General features: G+C 46.4%; 1 protein-coding gene across 5 annotated transcripts in view; it reads right to left on the bottom strand.

Annotated features, from left to right (window-relative positions):
• Positions 1 to 27,855, bottom strand: part of IPPK (inositol-pentakisphosphate 2-kinase) — a 72,230-nt gene that overhangs the window by 23,405 nt on the left and 20,970 nt on the right. For 3 of the 5 annotated variants that reach the window (XM_085898124.1, XM_085898123.1, XM_085898122.1), the window contains 4 exons: positions 15,760 to 15,855; positions 15,091 to 15,157; positions 14,859 to 14,983; positions 14,478 to 14,567 (listed from right to left, as the gene is read on the bottom strand). In XM_085898124.1, coding sequence (XP_085754250.1) covers positions 14,478 to 14,567; positions 14,859 to 14,983; positions 15,091 to 15,157; positions 15,760 to 15,822 — 345 coding nt within the window. In that variant the 5' untranslated portion in view covers positions 15,823 to 15,855. Of the gene's footprint in view, positions 1 to 14,477; positions 14,568 to 14,858; positions 14,984 to 15,090; positions 15,158 to 15,759; positions 15,856 to 16,101; positions 16,191 to 27,855 lie in introns of all 5 variants that reach the window. The other 2 variants (XM_085898127.1, XM_085898125.1) reach the window with 1 other exon arrangement.

The raw sequence follows: 27,855 nt of genomic DNA, 5'->3' as shown, positions 1-27,855 counted from the left end.
CCCGTCCTGACTCCAGTAAGCTATTGAAAATATCCGTTACATCTCGCTTACCTGCTCAGCCACCTCCATCAATACTCTCGGGTGCATATTATCTGCTCTTATATTTCCCAGCTGTTCCTTTACTTCCTCCACTCCAACCTGGATCTTCTGTAAAAGCCCTTTCTCACCTCCTTGATAAATACTCTCAGCTATTTGCAATTCTCCTGACTGTTCTTGTGCAAAAGTTGAAGCAAAATACCTGTTTAATAAGCCTGCTATCTCACTTTCCTCACTAGCCACTCTCCCGGTGTTATTCCTCAATGGGCCCACACTGGTCCGAACCTGTTCTTTTCCCCGATATACTTAAAGAAAGCCTTTCAATTATGCTTAATGTTCTTAGCCATGTCCTTTTCATACTATATTTTGGCTTGCCGAGTTATTTTCTTAACTTGCCTCTGTTTACTCCGGAAGTGATATAAATCTAGCTCCAGTCCTGTTATTTTAAAACCTAATAAATACTTTCTGCTTCTCCTTAATAGCGTTCCTCATCTCACTACTCAACCACCCTGGTCTCTTTCTGCTTCTAGTTTTACACCTCATTGGAATGTACTTACTCTGCACTCTACACATTGGCTCCTTGAAGGTTTCCCATTTCTCTGATGCTGATTGTCTTATTGTTAGCTTCTCCCAATCTACATCACCCAACTCTCTCCTTGTACCCTCAAATCTAAGCCCCACTCTACTATCCTGAACTCTAACCCTTAACAGAATCTTTGCACACACAATGTTATGGTCACTTGCTCCAAAATGCTCCCGAACTCCACCTCCTCCAACATATTGGGATCAATACTGAAACGGAGGTCTACTACTGCACTCCCCTCGTGGGCTTATCTACAAACTGGGTTCAAAAGCAATCCTGGACTAAAACGAGGAAATCCTCATCTGCTCTGCCCTTTTCCTGTTCCTGAATCCAATCTATCCCTGGCAAGATAAAATCCCCCATCATCAATACTCTTCCTTCACCACATACCCTTTTGAATTCTTCATGTACTCCACCTTCCTCCTCTTCCTTCAATTCTCTCCTTCCTATCACACTGACAGACATTGTAGCCTTCTAATCCTGTCCTCCAGTAACTCTCCTCCTTAAATCATGTCTCACTTACTGCAACTACATCATACTTCTCGTAATCTACTTTGGCCTCAAGCTCTTCCATCTTATTATTTAAACTCCTGGCATTGGGAGAGAATATTGTTGCGGGCCAGGGGTCGGGTGAGAAGTCCACTTGGGGGGCGGGGGGGGAGCTATCTCGGCTCCCACCAGACTCCCTGGAATTGTAGGCTGTCGCACACAGATAATTCCGTGACGCGGTGGGTTGCTTAACTGACCGTGGACGCCAATAACTCAACTACGTGACTTAGGGCCCTCCGTCTAGTTAATCCGGTTACCTAAAAATAACCACGTGATTTAATTACTGGGGACACCTCCCTCGGTACGCCTTCTCCGAACCGGATCACTCTACCGGACCGGATCACTTTACCAGATCGGATGCAGCCGAGCGACACTGCCAAGGACGTACCGGCTAAAAGGAACAGATCATTGGGAATAAAGTCCCGGCTATGCTAGGATTCGGACCATGCTGGATCAATGAAGGAAAATATAAAAACGAGCAGCGAACATTTCTAATGATAATTTATTTACAATGGGGTGAGGAAAAGTATGTGGTACAGGGAATATGTTTATTGGGGTGTGTTGTGCAGAGATAGGGAAGAAAGGTGTGGTGCGGCAATAACAAGCAACTTATGAACGCGGACGCAGAGCAGACCTAACCCGAAAATAATAATAGTCTTCTTCAGGCTTACTTATATATCGTCAGGTTCCTTATGTAATTTCGTTTTAATTTTTGGGAGATTATGAAAACTATTTATTTTTGAAAACCTTATAGCCTAACAAATCAGAAAATGTTTGATTCCATTTTCTCAGACGTCATTATGGTGGCTATCTTTTAATGGATTTTTAAAACTGGTGACCCTCAAACACTAGTTTCTCAATATCTCGCCTCCGAGATGTCCTAGAAACAAGATTCCAGTGGCCAAATCTACATTTTTTGGGGCAAGGAATCCAATGGTGATAATTACAAATGTCAATGACACATGTTTGGGTGTCTATCTTGCATTTTAATATGCAGAGCTGAACAGAACAGAAAAAGAAAAAAGATATTCGGAATTTGAAACCCAAAGTTTACACACAAGCAAACTGTCATGTCTGTCTACACATCTCCATCGTCCTCACTATCATCACTGTCATTAGCAAATGTGATATCCCGAGAGTGTTCATCATTCTGGCAGTCAGTGCGACACTGACATAGCTCCGTGCAGGGTAGCTCCACTGAATTGCACGAACATCTGTGTGAAGAACAGTCTGCTTTGCATTGACATCTGACCATCTCAATGATGGCCTCTGGTGCTGGGAGGGACTCAGTTGTCATTGGTTTCAGCTGGCCATCCTCGTCCTTGTAGTAGCCATTCTGTATTGAGTCAAGGAACTCCTGCTGGGTGATGTCTGCCTGACCCCACACTCTGGCCTGGATATGGGCTCATAGGACATGCTGCTTGAGAGCACCAAGTGTGGGTGGAAGCTTGTCACTTTCTGCCATGTGCTTGCAGAAAAGATACCATCTCAGTTCAGGGATGTTGTCGATTTGGATCCCCTTAGGTAAGTATACAGTGCATACAAACTCAGCCAAAGTAGATAGTAGATCCTCTGTCACTTCACTGGTTTGAGACAGCATTTGCAGAGCCATGACAACATGATCATCTGCTTTTAGGTAGATGTTCAGCCAGGTAGCTTTGCCTATTCTAGAAAACCACCCAGAGTTGTCTGCTCCTGTAAATGCATGAAAGGCTGGCAAAGCCTTTGCTCGATCTGCACCCAGAGCTTTCCATATTGGTTTCACTTCCAAAATCCCAGATGCCATTGAAACACAAGTATTTTTCAACAGGATTTCATAGTTTGCTTCAACCAGCACCAGTACATCTGTGTCTGGGGAGAAGAACATGAGCTGTGCATCGGATGAGTTGCGACGTGAAGCCAGAACTGCATGGTGGATCAATAAGGTGTCTGCTTCTTCATGGTTGTTGCCTTCAAAGTCCAATTGACTGTTGCTCTCGGTGTGTCCTGCAGCAGAAGCAATGACAAGCTTGGGGGATTCTTTGCTGTATTCAACTGTCTTTGATGCCAGATACTCCATCAGATCAGCTTTTGTTTGGTCATGAGAAAGTAAGCGGCTCATTGGAATGTTCTTGATGTTTGTGTCATCTCCGATTTGGTATTGGATTGGATCCTTTACTTGTCTTCTTTTCTCCCTTGTGATGTGCTTCAAAGAATTTCTCTGCCTTGTAGGTATCAAACACCAGAATCACCTCATCGTAGTCTCTGGTTAGAGACATCAGTCTGCCGTAGAACCATTCACTTAAATTTTTGACCGTGACTACTGTTGCTGGCTTCTTTGTCAGATTTTGGACAACAACCATGCTATCCACGAGTACAATTTTGCGACTAGGATGACCATCTTGACTGGAGCCCAGAGTTTCAGTGTCCATTGGAGCTTCACCTGCAGCTTGTGGTTGATCCCGATCTGCTGTGTCTTCCTTTGCCAGCTTTTCTAGGAGGTGGATCAACTTTGACTTGTCAGTGCATGGCAGTATATCCCTATTGGGGGCAAAGAGTGCTCTTGGTGTCTGTGTGAACTCATAGTTGCCAACAGCCTGTTTCTGGTCAATCTGTCTGTTAAAGGGTTTGTTAAAAACAAAACCTGTGAAAGGGCGGAGGAGCTCTTTGTGAACCAACGGCCATCCATATCTAGTGCCCAACTGTGTCTGCGGGCGTCTTCCTGCAGTTGGATTACTTTTTTATTAGGAGGTTGGTGGCAGGATTTGCACTCCGGCCAACGTAAAACCCTTCATTCCGCAAAACACAAAAACGCAAAAAAAATCTGAAAACCCACTCCGTGGGAGTACCTCCTGTGCAGCTTCCCTTCGCAGGGCAGCTCACCGGATGACGGGATTGGGGCAAAACCTTCGGGACCCCCAATCTTTGATGAAAGGAGGGAAACCACGGGGTAACCTCCCTGGGTCAGATTGAGGGAGAGTGTGTCGGAGTGGTGCTGAGGTGTCGTCCACCAGACGGCGTCTCCTTGGGTTAACCTGAGGCGGTCCCTTCGGGTGGGTGCCTGGAATGTCCTATCCCTAAGAGAGGATGATCACCTGTCTCTGTTATCATCTGAGCTCAAGCGTTTGGACATCGGTATTGCAGGACTCTCTGAGGTTCGGAGACCGGATTGCGGCGAGATAATGGTGGGTGGTTACACCTACTATTGGTCTGGTCGCTCTGATGGTTACCATATTCAAGGAGTTGCTGTAGCTGTGTCCAATAAGCTGACCCCAATGATAATTGAGGTAACACCGGTTAACGAGTGTATTATGAGACTAAGGATTCGTCACTCCTTCGGTGTCATTTCCCTGGTCTCTATCTATGCTTCGACTGAGGCGAGTGACCTCATCGTGAAGGACAAATTATACGCCACGCTCGAGTCTGTTGTTGATCAGTGCCCCAGACGAGATACACTTCTAGTCTTGGGGGATTTCAATGCATCGACTGGAACTGATAGGGATGGTTATGAGACGTGTGTTGGTCCCCATGGGTCAGGAACTATGAATCAGAATAGCACTCAGTTCCTTGACTTTGCAAGAAGTCATGGACTTAGGGTGGCCGGTTCATGGTTTCAGCGCCCACAAGCTCATCGCTGGACTTGGTATTGCAACGCTGGCGGTGTGGCAAAGGAGATTGACCATGTCCTCGTTGACGGTCGCTGGAGGATGATCCAGAACTGCAGGCTCTATCGGAGTGCTCAGTTCCTCAATACTGACCACCGGCTTCTTGTAGCAACTCTAAAGCTGCACCTTAAATCCTGGAGAATGGTACCATCCCAGCCTAGGCTGGATGTTGGCAAGCTCAAGGATGAGAGAGTAGCTGAGGAGCTTGCGAACAGGCTGAGTGGACATTTGGGGTGTCTGGGTGCTTTGGGGGTTCCTGAAGAGTTATGGATTACCTTCAAGACCACCGTCCTTGATGTTGCCGGTGGATGTCTTGGAACTTAATGCAGGGCAAAGAAGAATTTTGTCTCTCAAGGGACACTGGATACCATTGACCAGAGTCGCAGGGCCAGGCTGAATAGCAGAGCTGAGCTGTTCGGGGAGCTGAGGCGTAAAACTGTACGTGCACTCAGGGTGGACAAGGAGGCCGATGTGCGAGGAATCTGTGAGGGGGTAGAGCATCACCTGTGGACAGGTGATTCTCGTCCCGCTTACAGGGGAATTTGCGCATTGCATTCATCCAAGCCCATCCCTCGGAGCACTACAGTTCGAGCAGAGAGTGGTAGGCTCTTAACAGAGGAGTCTGAAGTGAAGGCCCGCTGGGCCGGTTACTTTGAGCGGTTGTAACAGGCTGATCCACCAGCTGTCGAGTTGGACGTCAATGGTGTTACAATCCCTGTTGCTGACCCTCCAATCAATTGTGGTCCACCTTCGCTTGTGGAAACATGGGCTGCGGTGAACCGGTTGAAACAGGGTAAAGCTCCAGGGACCTGTGCCATCCATGCTGAACTTCTCAAGGCTGGTGGAAATGCTGCACTTGTGTCGTTGCATGCAGTTTTGTGCTCTGCCTGGAACACAGGCATCATCCCAACTGATTGGAAGAGGGACCTTGTTGTCCCTCTCTGGAAAGGGAAGGGTGATCGCCAAGACTGCAACAACTACCGAGGGGTGACGCTGCTCTCAGTGCTGGGCAAGGTCTTTGCTCGGATAATTCTTGATAGGGTTCGCCACCATCTGCTTGAGCACCAGCGTCCAGAGCAGTCAGGCTTTACACCAAAGAGGTCAACGATTGACTGTATCCTTGCTCTTCGTGTCCTCACCGAACGCAGACGAGAGTTTCGGCAGGGCTGCTTGCAGCCTATGTTGATCTCTGTAAAGTGTTCGATTCAGTGAATCGGGATGCCCTCTGGAGGATTCTTGGTCTTAGTGGGGTGCCACCAAAACTGATCGATCTGATGTCTGAACTCTACTCTGGTACTGAGAGTGCTGTAAAGTGTGGTGGTACCATCTCTGACTTATTTCCAGTTGTTACCGGAGTTCGTCAGGGGTGTGTACTGGCACCCACACTTTTCAGCACTTGTATGGACTGGATTTTAGGGAGGATGTCGGAAAGATCAAACTGCGGTGCATCGTTTGGGAATGTCAAGATCTCGGACCTTGATTTCGCAGATGATGCAGTCATCTTTGCGGAGACTTTAGATATCCCTTTGGGGGCCCTCGTGGTACTGAATGAGGAGTCGGAGCCGCTGGGATTGCGGGTTTCTTGGGTCAAAACTAAGATCCAGGCTTCCAATGACATCTTGGATGCTACTGTCCTGTCTGTGTCTGTTTGTGGTGAGGATGTTGAGGTCGTGGAGAGATTCACTTACCTTGGCAGTGATATTCATGTCTCTGCTGGCTGTGAGTCAGAGGTCAATAGACGTCTGGGTCGGGCCTGGGGAGTCATGGATTCACTGGATCATGGGGTGTGGCGCTGCCGGTACCTGTGCGGGACGACGAAAGTCCGAGTCTTCAGGTCCTTGGTGCTTCCAGTCTTGCTCTATGGGTGCGAGACGGACTCTGACCAAGGATCTGAGACGGAGACTTAATTCCTTTGGTACCAGGTCTCTTCTTAAAATCCTTTGCTATCGCTGGTCAGATTTTGTGTCCAACGAGCGGTTGCTGAGAGAGACTCGGATGAGATTTGTTACCTGCATGGTCCGTGAGCGTCAGTTGCGGCTGTATGGACATGTGGCTCGTTTTCCTGACGCTGATCCTGCTCACCAGATTCTCTCAGCGAGGGAGTCTCGTGAGTGGAGGAGGCCGATGGGCCAACCATGCTCCTCGTGGTTGCAGCAGGTTGACCAGCATCTCATGGAGATGGGGATGGGCCTGGCATCTGCCTGGGGGAAGGCCAGACGGAGGCCCCTCGAGTACCGGCGGAAAGTGGACGCAGCGACGCGCTGTTCTGACACATGCTCCCATACCTGACCTGACCTGTCTGTTAGACCTGGCAAGTACCAGCAGTCTGCCATACAGATCTTTGGTCTCCTTGAGAGCTTCAGTTTTGTCTTAGATTTTCACAGTGGACTTCTTGTTGCCAGACATGAACATTTTGTTGTTTTCCTTCTTGACTGGTGCCCAGAGGCTGATTTCTTCATTGATTCTCTCTGACACAGAGTCTTTGTACAGTTTCTTCCCAGTGTCATTGATGTTCAAGATCTGTGGGACATACTCCTGTGGGACGTAGGCATGTGCGATCATGTTGTACAACTTGTCACCCTCAGCGGTAACTAGGTTTCCATGACTCAGTATGACAGCCTTAATTTTGTCAATTGCTTCATGATCTCTTCTGATGGCACTCGATCCTATTCCAGGATGCTTTATGTTCTTGCCAACTGTTCTAATGCCAAACTGACTCTTGAACTCTCTGGACAGGCATGACAGTTCAGGTGTAGCCATGAAGAATCTCTGTCTAGCATTGGCATTGTTGGAGATTCCAATCAGTCCATAGTGGACCTTCATCTGCTTGTTGAGATGTTCGCATGCGTGGTCTGCACCTATGGACACAAATGGAATGTCATTTCTGGTGACTGACAGATTACTTGCTTCGAGTTCCTTCCAGGTCTCAGGATGATTGGTTCTGAGGTCATGCATATCAGCAATGTATCTGGGCCAGAGTCGCTTGTATTTGATCCGGTCAAAAGCAAAGAACAACTTGCTGAGTGCTTCTGCAGCTTGCAAATGGAGTGCCAGATGAGCACTGCGAGATGCAGCCACAAAGAACAGGACCATCTCCACTCGGTGCAGGTAGTTCATGATGGACCTGAACATGGCGTTTTGGGCTTTCTGTGCTTCCCACTCCTTGAATGCTTTCATCACCTCAGCAGTGACCAAGGCTTCGAGGAGGGTAGCGTTGGATTGCTTGGCAGATTCAGCCTTTGCAGATTTGTCCTCCTCAGAGCAGGCGGCTTCGACTTGTTCTGTTGCCTGCCAGAAAACGTCTTTCAGCTGTGGGTTTTCTATGAAGAATTCCTCCAGTACCAGTTCATACAGAGCAACATATGAGTAGATGTGGGCCCGGAGAGAACGCTTGTAGTGTGTGCACTTGAGGATCTGCCTCGTTGTTGCTGCACTATAGACGTCAGCTTCTATCCAGGCGTCATCTATGCCTGAATTCTCTATTGTTGCACGAAGTGCACTTTTGTTCAGATACCCACTTGGATCAGGTTCCTATGTCACCTAGGAGCCAGGATAAGGAGATAAGCGTAAACTTCAGTTATGCGCATTAAAAATCCAAGTTGGTGACCAAAACCTGTGCCAATGATCATCTGTATTGATTTCTAATTATCACCAATGGATTTATTTCCCCCAAAAATGTAGATTTAGCCACTGGAATCATGATCCTAGGTAATGTTGAAGTCAAGATATTTAAAAAATAGTATTGGAAGATCGCCATTTTAAAAATCCAAGATGGCCACCATATTGGCTTCTGGGAAAATGGAATCATGCATTTTCTGATTCGTTATTCTATGAAGTTTCCAAAAATGTATAGTTTTCCTCATCTCCAAAAAAATATATAAGGAACTCATATTTCTGGACATAGTGAACTGGACAAATAGACAAGTGCCAGGGAACACACACACGCATACACAGAAAACCTGATGAAGAGGAATTGAAGCAAGACAGGAGAGGAGTTGAGGCTACGGTCTCTCTGTACCTTTGCACGCTTGTCCGAACACGCCACCAATACATTTGGGGGGAATGCTCCATGGTGCGGTACCCCGACAGCTGGCACGTCGTCTCTTGCTTTGGGCAGCTCGCATCGAGACCGTGGGCGTGAAGGAGGGGCTTGAGTTGGGAAGGTGGAGTCCAGAGCGAGTGTACGGAGTGGTAGGCGGGACCAGGTGGGTGGGTGGAGTCAGCGTCGTGTGGGCGGAGAAGAGGAGGAGTCAAAGTGATGACGACAGTAGGCGGAGTCGAAGTTCAGCTTGAGCGGGAGAGACAGAGAGACAGAGAGACAGAGAGACAGAGAGACAGAGAGACAGAGAGACAGAGAGACAGAGAGACAGAGAGACAGAGAGAGAGAATGGCTCTGCCCGGACCTTTATAGGCCCCGCGGCACGGTGCGGGGGGCCACCCCAAAGCGTTGTGTCGTCAGCCGAATCGGGCGCTCCGATTGGCCCCAAACCCCTGCGCGGCTCAGCCGTGATGGCCGGAAACCGCAACATTCCATTTCCGGCAAGATGATCACACGCTGCAAAAATGTCTTGCTCTGACCTCATGACATGATACGAATTGCCCACACTGAACTCCGTGCCATGAATCACCCTGCAAGAACCCCCAGGCCATGCCTTGACGACCGGCTGAGAGCGGCGCCAGCCCTGCATGCCCGCTCGGGCGCCCCGACAAGTGCTGGTCAACGCGCTTGCCCCGTGTGCGCCATCTGGCCCGAGCTGTACAACATGCCTCCGTCCAATCATAGCCCCGCTGGCCGCAGAGGCGAGAAGACGCTCGCCGTCCGCGGGGAACATCCGCGGCCGCCAGCGAGGACCGAAGGTACGACGTTATGGTGAACCCATGCACAGACACAGTATAGTAAGATGTGTCTATTCGTGCCCGGCTATGTACGATAACAAAGTGTCGCGAGCGGCGCACGAGTCTGCCTTTGAGAGCATGTTCCGTACAATATCTTCCGTTCCGATCCGCATTACGCACATGGCCAGTGCTCGCCTGATTCTGCTATCGTATGTGCGAGGCAAAACCCGATCAATATAATTAGTCCAGAAATGGGTTGAAAGGAGCGCGCCGCTTGCACCTTGCACACTTGCATTCCGCGCAACGTGGCGTGGGGTTGCCTTTCTATTAGCGGCCTCGGTACTCGTTCCGTGCAGCATGGGCGTCGTGCTGGTTGTGTTTCCTGTGTTGTGAAAAACACCATCCGTGCAGTCTTTTTAAGAGTTATTAATTCGTATGCCTTTTCAATGCAACCAGCCATCTTCCCCAGATCATTGGAAGCTCGAGTCGACAATATCGAGCTGCCGAGCATACTGTATAACTCGCCGCAAATGTCAGGTTCAAGGATTGCTTGAGGATGGGAGCTCTGTGCTGTCGATGCTCATGTGGTGTTTGAGCGCCCCTTTCTAAGGTGCTGTTTCTTCCGTCTCCTCGGTACGTGTTCCGTGCAGCGTGGGCGTCGTGTTGGGTGTGTTTCCTGTCCATTGGGTGGAAATTACCGCTGCGCGTGCATTTGGCAAGCTGTGTTTTCTACGGGGGGTGGGGGTGTAATGCCTGCTTGGCCTTTGCTGAGGACCTATCTCACCGCAAAGGGCGAACGTGGCTCAGATTTAACCAAGTTATGATATAAGTAAACCTAGCTATGAGATCCTCGCAACACACGCCCCTGTTAGTCCCTTCCATTTTGTTTAGGGGGACTATCAGCACGTATATTATTGGAATAACTGTCTTGGGTCCACTTTATGTTGGATGCATGTGGTTCTGAGAACCGCAACAATATGTTTAACTTTACTCTTCCTCAAATTCTATTTTTTTGCCTGGCCTGACGCATCACAATTACATCATCAGTTCCTTCCTTAATAGTTTCCCCACCCTCTGTTGACCTAAAAAAGCCTGAATTCCTTCCTCAATGCCCACTGCAAACCTTGCTGTCCCCTTTCTATTTAATATACGGCCATCATTTTGAAAACACTCCCTTTGTCCCCTCAATGATTCCCACTGCTTCGTAAATGTAAAAACTTCCTCCTGACACCATTTTTCCAGCCATTGGTTGACATCTATTACTCTGCTCATAATTTCTATTTCATTTCCTAATCTTGGGAGAATCCGAGAAAACATTACACCACAACCCTTTGCTTTCAGCCGCTTACCCAATATCCTGTATCTATTTTTCAAAACCTCTGAGTAAACTTTCCTGAAATAATATGCTCCGAGGCGAACCACAATCAACATCTTCCTACCAGGACCCGATACATCATTTACCCTTCCTTCAATGTCCCGAACTCCTGCTCCTCCAAAACTGCACATAACTTATTGCTACTATCCCTCCTGCAGAATGGAAAAACACAAACAAACAAAAAAGAAGACAACACATTTAATGGTCTCATCAATAACAAAAACTGTCTGCCAGAACTCATGCCGACCAATCTCCATTACTACGAACCCTCACCAGCGCCCGCACTCGCCGAGGCCTCACCAGCGCCCGCACTCGCCGAGGCCTCACCAGCGCCCGCACTCGCCGAGGCCTCACCAGCGCCCGCACTCCCCGAGGCCTCACCAGCGCCCGCACTCCCCGAGGCCTCACCAGCGCCCACACTCCCCGAGGCCTCACCAGCGCCCGCACTCCCCGAGGCCTCACTCGCTGAGCCCTCACCACTGCCCGCACTCGTTGAGCCCTCATCACTGCCCACATTCGCTGAAACCTCACCGAGCTATCACCACTGCCCGCACTCGCTGAGCCCTCACCACTGCCAGCACTCGCTGAGCCCTCACCACTGCCAGCACTCGCTGAGCCCTCACCACGGCCCGCACGTGCTGAGCCCTTGCCAAGCCCTCACCACTGCCCGCACTCGCTGAGCCCTCACCACTGCCCGCACCCGCTGAGCCCTCACCACTGCCTGCACCCGCTGAGCCCTCACCACTGCCTGCACCCGCTGAGCCCTCACCACTGCCCGCACCCGCTGAGCCCTCACCACTGCCCGCACCCGCTGAGACCTCACCACTGCCCGCACCCGCTGAGACCTCACCACTGCCCGCACCTGCTGAGACCTCACCACTGCCCGCACCCACTGAGACCTCACCACTGCCCGCTCCCGCCGAATCCTCACCACTGCCCACTCCGACTGAGCCCTCACCACCACTGCCCACTCCCGTTGCACCATCACCACTGCCCACTCCCGTTGCAACCTTACTCCACAACCATAACCAACTATTATCTACAAATTTCTCATATTCTGATACTTGCTGCAAATTATCCATCCGTTCCTTCAACCTCATATTAACTCTCCCCAACTGAGCTATTTCCTTACACTTCCTACAACAGTAAGTCCCCTCTGCTTCCCCTATTCTTGATGTGACCCATTTGAGCATCTATCACATTTTATGTACTCCTTTTCCTTTCTCCTTTGCTTTCGCTTTCTATTTGTACCCTTTTTCACCACCATATTCCCAAGGCCCCAAATCGACTTAAACGCTAAACACGAGGCCTCACCCTGTTTCTTTCAATAAACGAATACAAATATCCACTAAACTGTTATGAACACAACTCCAACCTTTATAGATACAAAACCCACAACCCTGATACAAATGTCGATAACAAAATGCACAAAACAACACAAAAAAACGCTCATCTTAATCTGGCCTAGGAACTTACACATCCGCATGCAAACAACCGGAAGTGAGGATTACGTAGGGTATAGAAAAAATGCCTGGTTTCGGCTTAATGGTTAGAGTGGTGGGCTTGGGATCCTCGGGTCCTGAGTTAAAATCCCACTTGGCCATTGCATTAATACCAGGTGGCGTTGACTCAGCCTGCCATCCTTCCGAGGTTGGCAAAATGAGTACCAGCTTGCTGGGATGATTGAGCCATTCGAGTATCCTGCGTCAGAGTGGTAACCCATCTAGCATTGTGCCCAAGAGGCCAGGAGACTGCTTTGGCAGCACAGACGCTCTGTACAGAGTATGGCCCAAATCAATGGATGGATGGACAGAAAAAATAAGTGCAGAAGAATTATTCAGCACAGTAGACAGTGAAAGGACCAGGGGCCATAACCTGAGTCAAGAAGAGGAGAGTTAAAATGGTAGTAATGCAGGGGACTTTTACTCTGAGAGTAGTTAATGCACGGAATCATCTCCCTGGAAAGGTAGTGGCAGCAGAAACAGTAGATAAGTTTAAATTGGAATTAGATTGGTACCTAGAAGTTGTGGAGATAGAAGGGTAAGGGGATGTTGGCAAGACTTTTGGGTAGCTTGAGCATCGATGGGTGATTGTGTGCATTTGTGCGGAGTGTTATCTGTGGGGGTCTCATCAAGGGGTGGTGTGTGGTTGATGCGTTTCTCACTCAATAACTGCCTTCGCCCTCTCCCCCCCCCCATCCCCCTCTCGGTGGAAAAAAAAAAAACCACGACAAAAAAAAAAACATTTTGCATTTTTATTTTTGATATAAATTGGTCTGGTGTTGATGAGGCGCAGGCACGATGGGTCAAATGGCCTCCTCCTGCATTTAGATTCTTTGTGATACTCCAGAAAGATAATTAATCGAACGAATGCACCTATCTACTGCATTTCACGGCTAGCCACAACCAAAGCCAGTCGCAGACTGGAAATCCATCATCGTTCCTAAGCATTCCTTGAAACACCAAAACGACTCAGCCTATGATGTCTTTGTCCATAGATCCATGGAGTAATGCTCTCCCCTACGGGCTGGGGACAAAATATCACATCTCCTGGATTCTGTGAAATTTAAAGCTCATAACATTATTGGTATTTTATCCAACGAGGCCGAAGAGCAAGGACTGTTGCTCTCGCATTATAGACTCGTCGGTGGCCTGTTATTATTATTATTTTTTTTTTTTAAAGCACCTCTCCACCGGGCTGGCTCCTTCTGCTCTCTCATCTCTATCCTCCCCAGTGCCTCCAATATGTATGTGTTCTTCCAGTAACCACCTTCTGGTTCAACTCTGCAAATTCTAGCTTTTACACCCACTTCCACTCTTTTGTTTCTCTCATTACCCTCGTCAGATGAGAGGGTATTGCATTTCGGTTCGTTTGTCTGTCTGTCTATCTATCCGCATATAATGTGCCAACGTGGACCACAATTTTTACACGTTATCTTTTTCAACCAAGTACCTCTACAAAGTATGTACAATTAGAAAGCAAGTACATCGATAAAATACGTACTATGAAAATTACACAAACACCACACAAAAAAAAGTCCTGATGAGGGTCCACAATCTGATTGCTCTTTCTCGTTTCTATTTTGTGGAAATGCCTTCCAGAGACAATTAAATTGCACTCTTCTGTCCAGGGCTTAAAACAGGTGGTGAACCATAATCTTATTCCCAACTTCAATATTTTCTACTCTCATTAACCCAACTTAACCATATTACTTACAGGTTACACAGTTTCCTCCCCTTTTCTCTATCTTCGTTTTTTGGTTGTTCATTCCCTTGCATATTTAGTCCAATTGTTGCCCTTTTATCCTGTCAACAGACTTCTGTGAGCCTTGATTTTGGAAGGGAGGGAAAAAACAAAACAAAATGAATCAAAAAATAAATCGAAAAAAAACCCATCAGCAAACAACACAGTTTTCTTTGTTTGAACCTCCTGCAATTGTGCGAGAATAACGCACCTTAAGGTACTGGTGCATACAGTAACGACACACCCGCTGTTTCAGCATGCTGCGTACCCGGCAAGGGGTGGGCAAAAAGCCGCATTTGGGCTGTAAAAAAAAGAAGAAAAAATGGCAAGCATTTTGACAAATGGTCATAATATTTTTTCAACATACAATTGTCATTTAAAAATAATTCGAATTAATTAAAAAAAATACATGCAGATGTAGAAACAATAATGTTTGGTACCATGACCTCAAGTCGAACAAAAATTAGGATGGTATTATGCTTCTATATAGTTGGCTAACATTGAATTTTGTATTTAAGATTATCCACAACAAAATTTTGGAAAAAGCATCAATAGTTCTGGTGATCACCAGGTGAGCTTGGCCAAAGCTAACCTTGATTTCAATACACAGCACGTCAGCATGGGGTTCTAGGCCTTCTGGAGGCTGCAAACGAGTAAGATTGGGCAAACGCGTTGCGAAACCGCTCCAAACATCCATGGTTTTGCCGTGCCTTGATGCTGCATGACCAGAAAATTTGGTCAGTGGAACAAAAATACAGCACCGTACAGACAACAGCTGCCAATATTAATGTGCAAAGATAAAGCTTCAGAAAACTGCTGCTAACCTGGTCGAAAATGATGAATTTGGGCCGAGATACGCTTTGCAAGATCGGTGGGCATTTCTGCAAGTTCCTGACAAAGAAAAACAGCAGGGATTAAAAACAAAACCTCTCTCCAGTCATTGAGGCAGGCAATACACCTATATCCAATGTCTGGCACTGAGGGCCTGTGTTGAATTCATCGTTGACAACCACATCATTGCCCTGTCCTTTTGCACCAACCTCTCCTGCAGCTTTGCACCAGTGATCATCCAATTTTTGATGACGTTAAACAGAAAGTGCTTCATTAAAGTACCAGCACACGCAACATGTCCAACATTTGGAGCAGACCACTGCCCCAGAGCAAAATCGATCGAAATAACTCCTGCTCTATGCAAGTCATTCAACTACTGAAAAGGTAGGAGGAAGTATTACAATACTTTAAAATTAGTCTTTTTTCCACGCATGAAAGCAAGCACCGCATTGTAGGAGCAGAAAACATTAAAATACAATAATCTTCTTCAAATGTCAATTATAATGAAACCCATGTGCCTTTTTTTTTAACCCCAACCACTCCTCCCCACCCTATCCCTCAACGGCTCACTTCCCAAATCTAGATCAATTCAAAACTATCGTCTTCGATGGCTTGTCTTCCCAAAATAATTTCATATTTCTCGCACAAGTGTTGAATCTCACCCCACAGTGGACATAGGCTGGACCAATAAGAGACTTCATGACCTGTTGTGTGTAATCAATCATGTTCCTCAGGCGTTCTGCCACATTGCTAAGAGCCTGCAACAAATGAAAAGAAAAAGTAAATAATGGAGAGCAGAGAATAAATAAAAATAAATATTTCCCTTGGACTCCAATAAATTACAAACAAGGAAGGGGGTTCATTAGTCCACGTTTACTGCTGGTCTATTACCACACACATCCAAAAATAAAAAATCCAGACATGATTATAAAATGAGCACAAAATGTGTGTGCCAAAAAAAAAATAAAAAAATAAAAAAAATTTGAAAGCTCTTGGACGACAACCTCAGCATGGTTGTCTACAAAGGACTTCTAGCTGACAAATGACTTCCGGTGTCCTGGTCATGGTTGCTTTTCTTGGTCCTCCAAGTGATCTGCTTCCAGAGAAGGTAAACAATTATTCTGGATTTGTCTGTGCTGCTGTCGATTTTGTGTTCGTATTGCATGCAAACTGCCGTGTATTTTTCGTGCTCATTCAAGATATCCAACCCTTTTTGTAATGCGTGTGGGACTTCGGTGACAAACTCCCTCACATCAGTATCCTTTCCGACATCATATTCATACCAGGGTTCCACGACGCCCGCTCCAGGCTACCCCACCCCTGATAAAATGTGTCCCCCACCCCCAATTCCTTATCCCTCCACCCATGCCTCTCCCACCTCTTTGTTTACTCCATGCCAGTCCCTGTCTTTGCTTTATTCACTCCTTGCCAACGAAACCTCCTTCTGCTTGCCGAAGTGAACAATCCCCCTTTCCCCACCTCACTGCTTACCCAAGCGTCAAGCCTCCCCTCTCTGCTTCCACAGCATACTGCCATAACGAAAGTTTTTGAGACAAATGTAATGTCAAATGTCCCGATAGTTGCCCAATCTTATGATGGTGCTGCGGTTATGTCAGGACACATGACTGGGGTTAAGCAGTGAATTAAAGATGACCATACATTTGCATGGCACACAAACTCAACCTCTTCCTTGTGGAGTGCTGTGTGGAGTGAGTTGAAGTGCTGTGGACTTTATAAATAGAGTTAAGAAATTGTATTCAGTGTTTGCAGAGAGAACCAATCATTGGTTCTTTATCGACATGTGGACAGCTTTGGGTCTAAAGCAAAAAGAGATTGTGCAGCCAGGTGATACACATTAGGCATACAAGTGGAGAAGTATATTTGCAGTAAAAACTAATGACACTACCATTATGCAGCATCTCCGAGATCGAAGTGAACAATGCAAAAAGTGGTCAGTGGAAGCAAACGGCCTTTTTCACTTCATGACTGGAGTTTCATTCGTTGCCCGCTTGATTATGTTTCAGAATATACTGAAAGTTATTCATGTTGCTTACAAAGGACCTCAAAGCATCGACACCATGCTTACAAATGTTGCCACCAACATTGAGAAAATGAAAGTGTACTTTGAAAAACTCAGAAGTGAAGAAGGCTGGAATGAAATGTGGAAATAAATTGTAGAATTTTGTAAAGACCATGACATTGCAGTGACAGACGAAGACACACGTCAATCGCCAAAAAGAAAAATTACCCCCGGTTGGGGGTGACGGTCATCTTCGAAACTCTGTAGATGTGGATCTCTGATCGGCTTAGAATGGCTTCGATGTCGTCTCGTCTTTTGGTTCAACGTACAGACGAAAGCCCGGGAGTAAAAAGGATAGAAAACCTCAGAAATCAAACTACATTTCTGAGTTATCTGGAGATAGATTTTGAAAATGGTTGATTTGGAACATTTATGATTAATGCGTCTTCAAAAGGATAGAAACCGGACCTCAGAAATCAAACCGCATTTCTGAGTCATACATGGCGGATGATATTTTGACAATGGATGATTTCACAAGTTTACAGCATCGGTGACCTTGACATTGACCTTGAATCGGGTCTAAAGTCATACCGTCGTGCATCACTCATCGACCCCTACCAACATACCAAGTTTCATCAAGATCGGGCGAATTTTTTTTGACCGTATCACATCGACGATTTTTCCAACTTTGAAGACAATAACCAGGACGAATTTCAAAAAAAAAAAAAAAAAAAAAAAAAAAAAAAAAAAAAAAAAAAAAAATCGGCCTGACCAAATTTAGATATTGTTCCATATTATCAGAATCCAAAGAAATTTCGAAGATCGGATCACAAACGGCGGAGGAGATAGATTTTGAAAATGGACAATTTTGCAACTTTGGAGTGACCTTGACCTTCAATCGGGTCACAGGTCATACCGTCATGCATCCCTCATCGACATCTACCCACATACCAAATATCAAGAAAATCGGAAGAAAAAATGGGGACGTACGTACATAGAGACTGGTTTTATTATTTCATCTCGTTAGAGATGACCTAAAAAGAGCAGTGAAACTCTCAGCTCTTACGGGCTTCACTGTCACAACAACTTTTGGGTAAAAAACAGCATGAAGAAGAGAAATGCATATGAAACACCTGCAACTGAAACTGAACTTGAACCCCCCCCCCAAAAAAAAAAAAACACAGGTGACATCAGTAATTGTACCTTCCTGCTTTGGATGCCATTCGAGAAAGAGACCATGCTCAAACCAATCAATGGGAATTGATGAAGCGTGTGAATCGCGGTTAAGATGCCACAAAAATGGCATTCATCCACATCCACTCTTGCAGATATAAGCAGAGCCACTCAAAATAAATCCTCAACTAGCAACTGCAGGAATGGACCTCTTACTTGTACGGAATCTGTTACTATTCAGGGACTTCAAGAAAAAAAAAAAGATCTCGAGAATGTACCCAAACGATTACAAACTCGTTCAGTTAACTCTCACATTGCCAGTCAGGGCTGCCACTTCAGAACAAAGCTTTCCTGCAACAAGACGGATTACAAATAGGGTGTGCTCAACCATGGTTGACGAAATATTTTCTTCATTGGCTCTTCTTCGCAGAGAAGGCGATGTAACTGTGAAGCTGATTCCAGAGAACATTGTGGACGTTTACGCAAACTGAAGGGAAAGACAATTGCACCTACAGTAAGGTAAGAACAGTATTTCTTACATCTGCTAACAAAACCATGGATTTCCATTCTTCTCTGTATTGCACTTCCTTTTCAATTCCCCATATTCGTTGATGTCCGACCATTCCTTTCCATCATCCATCCACATTCTTATTGGTCTTCCCGGTGCTCGTTTTCCTTCAATGTTGCCTTCCATGATGTTAACAAACATGTTGGCACAGGATCATCCTGTTACATGTCCAAACTTGCCCAAACCTCCGCCACGTAATGCCTGATCCACGAGAAAATATCGAGCCCAATACATTTTTGAAATATTATGCTGGACAGGATGATATCATTTTTGGCCCGATCTCTAAATGGTGAAGAATCACTTAAAATTCTAGTAGTCGGATCCGGATCTTCACCAAAATCTAATCAGTTCGTCCTTGTCACACACCCAACCTGTCCACAAAAATTCATCTGGATCTGTCCACAACTTTTTGAGATATCGTGCACACAAACAAACAAACAAACAAAGACAGAAAGGGGGTGAAAACATAACCTCCTTCACCTTCGGTGGCGAAGGTAATAAAGCTCCCTTTCTCTTTGCTATGCTACTCATCAAAGTTGGTTTCTCTCCGACCCTTTATAAGACCTCTTTGTGGCTAACTCTACTCTGCTAGTTATTCTTTAATGTCCACCTATACTGTACTGTAGCACCACATCACAAAGGTGTTTAGTTTTATCCTCACTGCTTTTCCTATTGTCCAGGCTTCACCGCCATACATCACTACAGACATATTGTTACGAATCTGGAAGCCTTGTGCACACAGACAGACAGCCGTCCCCGTAGCTTAGTTATTTCGATAAGTGTGTTTCTAGTTAGGGACCTCTACCTGTCTAATGGGAATTACATACATGCGCTGCGAAGTTATTTTGATAGTCAGGGTTTTCTTTTATTTTTACACCCCTTATAACAACAATAACACGCCTTCACCTCGCTTCAACGCAACGCCAAAGCGCCCGCGGTGAGCGGAGTCCAAGGCGGGACCTCACGGCGGCTCTCGCCCAATCGGAGTGATGCGAGCGAGGTTGCCGTCCTTCCGCCAATGGGACTCCTCCCTTGTTTGAAGGGCAGTCCGCCTCGACGGCCGTCACGCCCCTCCGGTGCAATCAGCGGACTTTGCGCCCCTTTCGGCCATTCACAGGGGCAATGAGCGAATTACGTGCCCAAACCGTCCAGTGAGAGAGAGCGGGTAGCGAGGAGGCGCCCCATCCTCCCCCGGCCAAGGGGGAATAAGGTTGCGGCGCGATCAGACAGGGGAGAGCGTGGTCGTCAGGACAACCGAGAGGAGAACAAGGATAATTGCGTTTGGTCCACTCGAGCGCTGAACGCATCTCTCGATGCTGGTCGCATCTCGCTGGCGCTTCTGCTCTCGTCTCGTCGCAGATGTTGAATGGCTCTGGTCTGCTGGAGTGCTGGTCGCATCTCGCTGGCGTTGGGCTGGTCGCATCTCGACGCCGGTCTGGTTCGCTCGTCTCGGCCAAACCGCACGAGGCGTGAAGGTCCATTTTTCTTTCAGGGTATCTGTGTGTGTGTCCGTGGGGCCCCGTCTTTAAGTAGAAACTGGATAAGTGCTTTTGCTTCTACATTGCATTTCTTATAATCGGATAACTCTGATCCTTGCGTGCTCCCCCCTGGTCCCCATTGTAAATAAATCCCCTGTTAAATGTTTCAGCTCGTTTCTGTGTTTCTGTCATTGGCTTAGCACGGTGCGTGTTGGGAAATTTGGGAAGCGGCAAATTGTACATTTGGACCGACCGGACCTCGGTAACCATCTGCTCGGGTTCCGCACGGGTCGAACACGCATGCAGCTCGTCCCGTACGAGTGCTGTTGAGGGTGTGAATCCTCGGTAGCTCGCCACGTGGGCCTCTCGGTATTTTGAAGTTTGGCAGATAACCCTGTCCCACGTGGTTGATTTATTGACGATTCACGGTCCTGTAAGGGACCCGTACCTTTCGGAGTTTTCCGAAAGGTACGATCTAGATTCCGGGTGTTCGGTAGAGTCGACCCTACTGCTCCACCTAGCGGTCGTGCTCGCAACCGACGCCACAACAATATTACATAGGTCTATAACAATCTTTTCTTTGTATGAATATCCAAATTCATTTTCAAGAATTCTTTCACGTCCCAGAAAGCACTCTTTGCCATTCCGATTCTCTTTTTGATTTCTGTTCGACACTTTCTATCCTCTGTTACATGAGTTCCAAGAAATGTGCAACTTGAAACTTGTTTCAGAACTTGTCCTTGGGAACTGACAGCAACTTTTGTCCATCGTGCTTTCTCAAAGACCACAACTTTCGTCTTTTCGGCACTTAATGCCATCCCATGCTCTTTGAAAGCCAGGTTTATGTTGTCAATCATGTGCTGCAGCTTTTCTTCAGTGTTGGCAATCACCACAGTGCATTCGTGCATTCCACGTGGCAGTTTTCCGGCAGTAGCTTGATGACGGTACACGTGTGCATGCTGGAGCACACTCCATCCACCGGGCTGGACTGGTGTCGGCTTCAATGCAAGCACCCTCCCATTTGCCAAGCTCTTCTTCCTGTCTTGTCTTGTTGTTCTTGATACCAATATAATGTTTATGGATGTGTAACACCAGGGAGAGACAAGTCATAAAGTGCACGATTTTGTTTATTCAATAACTTGTTTGTCGTTCTGCTAATGTTGGTGTTTGCTGGTAAACATGTCAAATAATTATGCTACCCATTATTAATATAAAGCCCCTGTCCCTACTCCCCAAAAGAAAGATGTTAAACTATGCCTATGTGCAAGATGTTCACTGAACACAAATTCTTCAAGGAGCCGATTGCTGGTCAGATCATGGTCTCATGCAATCAAAGCTAACCTTCTTGTTCACTCCATAATGCACAAAACAATTGCTTCACAGCGACTTAATGTTCCAGATCTGAAAATCTAAACACAGCAGAACAGTTCTCCATTCTTCTGTCAATCCAACTTCCGACACTCCTGAACAATATAGATGATGTCACTGTAGAGAGGAAAGCACTTCATGATATGATCCGCAACTCTCGAGTTGATTGCGTAGGCTATACAAAACAATACCATGTGGACCAGTTTGATGAAAGTGACAGATCTCAAACAGAAAGCATGGAATGTTTCTTGAGCTAGCACCACTACTTCTTACTCGAAGAAAGTTCACTATAAAGTGGTGCAACCAGTTCGAGCAAATTTGTTGAAAAAAACAAAACAAAAAAAAAAACATGACGGTTTTATCAAAAAGAATGATCGCAGGTGTCAACAGATCCTCATGACACCAAGCATTTCTGTGAAGTGACAAGGGTATTTTATGGTCCAATACGACCCACAAGAATGCCGATAACTAGCGAAGATGGAAATGCTCTCATTTAAGAGAAAGTAGCAATCCACAACCGATGGAACACTATTCTCATATACTGTACAGACCATCGACAGTTTCTGATGTATTACTCACCCTGATAGCCAAGCTTCCGCTGTGTCATTGGCGATTCTCCCACTCAGGAAGAGGTTTATAAAGCAGTTGGTGAGATGGAGGGAAAAAACGAAATTAAAAAAACTAAAATGAAATAGTCTAGATGAGGCAATTAAAAGTGGTGGAAATGCTCTTATTACCTCCACCACCTTGGGTGAAGGAGCTTATGTTTTCACCCCTCTGTCTGTTTGTTTGTTTGTGTGAAGGATATGTCAAAGTTAATCAATCTATCCCTTAAGTGATGCAACAAAGGAAAGGACGAAACGAAACGGGAAACAGTTCAACAAGCAAGCACTTTTATTTCACACACGCAAGCAGGCAAATCGGAACAAAGGAAAGCACTACGACCGAATAAAAGGCAATTATTTACAGCACAGTCACATACAGGTTCTACTTTGCAAGACTGGCACCACAAACACACATACAAAAGCCCGAAAAGAAAAGAAAAGAAGTGACTTCCCTCATGGACCGTCGAGTCCTCCTCTCCTACTACCGTCAGCGCGGTCGCGCCTGGTTCCGGCCTCCCACGCGGCCGGCGAACCCTCTCCGGCACCATTCGTCCGGATGCACAGGTCCACCACAGGCCGCACTGCGGCGTCTCCCGTCCGTGTCTCCACCAACAGGCCACGCAGGAATGAGAGAGGAGGAAGGGAGTGCTTTGGAGAGCGAGACCCAAAGAGAGAGATCGAGCCTTTTTGGAGAGAGAGCTGGTGCCTTTTTCGGAGAGAGCTATAGCAAACATGAGCCATGATCAGAGAGAGCTACAGCCAACATGAGCCACGATCAGAGAGCTACAGCCAACATGAGCCACGATCAGAGAGAGAGTGAGCCTCGCATCCGTTTGCCTTTTGTAAGGCGGGGCTCCGCCCTTCGCCGCGTGGGGCTCCGCCCCGTTCGCAGCTCCACCTCCCTTCGAGGCGTTTCCAGAAGGCTCTCGAAGGGGGGCGTGCCCCCACTCCGACCGCCTCACCCCAGGCCTCCACCAATGGGGAGGGAGCTGCCCTGCCCCCCCTCACGTGCCAGCCTTGGCACCGCAGAGGGGCGCGCAAACCCGCACCCTAGCGCAGGTTTCTTTTTTGCCGTTGGTTGGTTTGAGGTTGTTGGATCCAAAATAACGATAGAGAAAAGAAAAATGGCTAACTCAAAGCGTCGCAGCCCGGATGAATCACACATATTCCCCCTAAACAAGAGGTGTGGACTAACGACACATGAACTTAGCGTCATAACTGATCTAAGGACCCTTTATGGTGATTTGCTAATTTCCACAGCCGTAACACACACACACACACACACACACACACACACACACACACACACACACACACACACACACACACACACACACACACACACACACACACACACACACACACCACGATATCTCAAAAAGTTGTGGACGGATTAGGATGAAACTTGGACAGGTTGGGTGTGTGACCACAACAAATCGTTTCGATTTTGGTGAAGATCCGGATCCAGATCTGGATACGAGACTTATTTAATATTTAAAGTGATTCTTCACTATTGAGAGATAGGGCTCAAAAACGATTACATAGCATGATATTTTAAAAATGTATTGGGCCTGATATGTTCTCGTGGATCAGGCATCACGTGGCGGAGCTATGTGCTCTACCGACTATTCTCGTTTTAAATCATGTGCACCTGCTGTTCAACATATTTTGGCACAGAAGACAATCCCACAGCAGCTCAAAGATACCAACATTATAAAGGTCTACAAATGGAAAGGATCCAAGAGCGACTGTGGAAATTAACAAAGAATTTCCCTGCTCTTAGTCGCTGGGAAGATTATTGCACGGATTATCGTTCCCTTGTTATCCTTGTTTATCAAAAATAGTTAAAATGTACTTCTTCAAACAGAGTGGTTTCCATCCTTGAACGTAGTTCAGTACAACAGACATGATATTTACTGCTCGCCAAATGTAAGAAAAATGCAGGGAACAGCCTCAGCCATTGTATGTACACAGCATTTGTTGATCTAACCAGGAATTTGACAGTCAACTGGCTTGCACTCTGGAAAGTCCCCAGGAATTTGGCTGCCCTTCCACCTTTGGCAGTTCAATGATGAAATGGTCATAATAGTTAACACGGAAGGAGAGCAGTCAGCGACCTTCCCTATTTCCATACAAGTAAGGTTAAGCAAGGCTGCGTAATGGCACCGAGCCCATTTGAACTGTTCTTTGCAGCCATGTTACAAGAGGTCTTGCAAGACTGCACTGAAGGAGTTGCCATTTGATTCCAGACCAATACAGTTCTCAATTTTGCATGCCTGGAAGCAAACACCAAAATCACAGCAGCACTGATTCAGGAGTTGTTGGATGCAGACTCCTGTACGCTAATGGAACATTCGGAAATAGATCTTCAGAAGCTTTTTGACAATGCTGCGTATAATAATTGACTCGACCAATGAGTCCAGACAAATAGAAAATCGATCCATATAAAAGGAGCATGGCATCCACCTCAATATAAAACTAAAGGTCTGCAATGGCATTGTGCTCACAATACTTCTCCATGCAGCGTGCGTGCGTGTGCGTGTGTGTGCGTCCATCCATGCTACACCCATTGCTTGTTCAGTTTGCATGACCACCCACAATTTCTATACCACCACAGCCATATTTCTTTACTGTACTCCATACAAGTATGAGGTTGAAGAGGAATCTTTTATAAGGCTTGTGCTTTCTGACTCTCTTAGCTCTATCTCAACTCGAATTTCATTTTTCAACACGGCTGAGATGGTTTCATACTCGGTTTCAAAAAACGGGAAGAAAATTCCACGGATATCAATGTTTTAAAAGGCAAAACGCATTTTAAGACATTTCTGAGACATAAGACATTTAAGACATTGGGCATGATGGGAGGAGGGAGATGGACAGAGTGAGGAGGAGGGAGGGGGGTGGACAGAGTTGTTGTTTCGTACACAGCCTGTGGCTGCTGGTTGCATCATTTTCCAAAGATGAGGCTGTGCTGCTGATGCAGTACCCATCACCAGAACTCTGGTACACATTTTGACGACCCAGGAAGGATGACAGGCTGAGTCAACCCACCTGGTGATATTTCAATGGAATGACACGACTCAAACTCAAGACCCTAAGATCTTAAGCCAGTCACCTTAAAGGGGAACCCAAACACTCAGACCACCTCAATGCTAACCTAACCCTTCATACCCTATAAAATAAATATGTCTTTTGTCTTTTTTTCTGATTTGCGATTAAAAGTTGAAATCTTCTTCTTCTTCTTCAAGCTCAGCCTTGCAGTCACACTCAGAACTTGGCGGCCATATTTGTATCGTCATCGCAGTACGATTTAACTCAAAAGGCGAATAATTTTCGATTTTCCACAAGTATGCCGAGTCGATGTGTCCTTGGTGGTTGTAACAATGCAAACTCAGATGGTTTCATGCTACACCGATGGCTAAAAGACCCTAAGTTTGCCAGAAATTGGACAAGGTGTGTCCGAAATAACTGAGTGTGGATCGGGCCAACAAAATGCACACTTTTATGCTCAGAACATTTTACAGAGAACTGTTATGAAACAACAGAGATGGCGAGATCTTGTGGTTATCCGCCACGTTTGAGAGAGGATGCCATATCACGATTAAGTGGAAGAAACTGCCGACGCTTGAAACTGTAAGACCATCATTACCCAGCTCCCAGCACATGTACACAGGTGATTTGAGTGGTGAATTAAACATCTGTTGGCCTGCTGGCGACTGATCTCACCTCGCGAGATGTGCCATCACCCTAAAACATCCACCACCATCCCACACCCCCAGCTTCTCTCGAGATGTGCTGGCTCCCCCACCAACCATTACCCAAAGATACTCACCACTACTCCACATGACTCCACACCCACAGCACCACTTGGGGCAGGCCATTGACACAGACATGGACACGGCTGTGGGACACAATAGGGCACGGCACGGCATGGACACGTCCACAGACACAAATGATGTCCTGGGAAAGTATGAAATGGGACGATCACGTAACATACAAGACATCTGGTCAGCCTGCGAATGTGGGACAAAGCATTCGTCGCCCATTTTGTCGGCAGTGTCCAAGTGTGCCCGGGCGGTGTCGGCTGTCGGGCGATGATGGGTATTTCTGCTGGAGTAATACAAGTGATTTCTCAATTAATACAAGCCCGTATAAAGTGTCCATTGAACGGAAAAACAAAACCTACCAATCTGTCCTGAATATGCGACCGGCGTTTTCATCTCCACCAACAACTCCATCGTCACCATCTTCGTCTGAATCGCTCGCATAAGACTTGAAATGATACAGCTCCAGAATTCCCCCAAAAGCGTTTCCATCATGAATTGTGTCTCCAATATTTTCCTTAAAATCCTACTGATTAGTTTCAGAATACTGAGAACCTTCAGAGTTGCTCATGACGGTGGAATCAGTATCGGAATCCAAGCTCTAAATACAGTTTCTCGAAGTAAGCCGCCATTTAGATCACGGTGGGTTCTGAGTGCGATGTCACTGGTAAAAAAAAATCAACACTTTAGGGCTTTTTTCAGCACTTTGTGATTGGCAAAAAAAAAAAAAATTCAAATTTTTCCCCCTTCAAATTAGACCATGATTAATAAATTAGACAGAGTGAGGGGAGGGAGGGGGTACAAAGTGAGGGGAGGGAGGGGTCGGTGGGGGTTGGAAAGGAGAGAGATGAGGTCCTGAAGTCATATTCGACATAATGTGGAATTTCCAAGTGTCCCTGTTCCTGTTCCATTTTACCCAGGATATCACCTTCTCTTTCCTTATCGATTCTTCACTGGAATCTGTTCCATTTAAAATAAATCACAGAACTACATATTAAACAGCAGAGAAATACTTTATAAAATGCACATATTGTAAACATTCACACTGTCTTCATTGTGCCAGACTACACAGACCTCATTATGTGTGCACGATAGGGGTGTTCCATGTCAAGTGTACACATTTTTCAGCGAAATTTTGACACATCGTCTCAGATTTCACTCTTTTTTGTGCAAGTGTTTGTATCCACGGTAAAACATTATGTGTCAATTTTCAGACCTGGGGGCCCATCTGGGCCCATTTTAGCCCCCCCCCCAAATTTGGGCGCCCCCCGGTTGACCCACAATCTTCCAGTGGTCATATCACAGGTTGTAGTGGTCCAATTTGGATGATCTTGGTATCAAAATGCTCGTAAAAGCGAGATCTTTCGAATCGCGTAAAGTAAAATCACTCTGAAACAGTAATTCAAAAAGTTATAGTTTGGGGCGCCCTTTGACCTTGGGCCCCCAGCCAAACCGATGATTCCGATTTTTTCGTGTGAGAATACCCCTTCATATACTCCAACACCTCAGCATAAATGAAAATGGGATCTCAATGGGTTCAAGTGTGATGATGGTTTTATTGTTCGGGGTCCACATCTATCTATAATTCCAGCAATGTGTGTGTGTGTGTGTGTGTGTGTGTGTGTGTGTGTGTGTGTGTGTGTGTGTGTGTGTGTGTGTGTGTGTGTGTGTGTGTGTGTGACCGCCGTTTCTCGACAACCACTGGTCCGATCTAATTGAAAC

The sequence above is a fragment of the Eptatretus burgeri genome, chromosome 10, assembly GCF_056783735.1.
Source record: "Eptatretus burgeri isolate ZD-2024b chromosome 10, Ebu_testis_v1, whole genome shotgun sequence".
Lineage (NCBI taxonomy): Eukaryota > Metazoa > Chordata > Myxini > Myxiniformes > Myxinidae > Eptatretus > Eptatretus burgeri.
The sequence above is the reverse complement of the archived record's forward strand: the minus strand, read 5'-3'. Positions and strand labels throughout refer to the sequence as shown.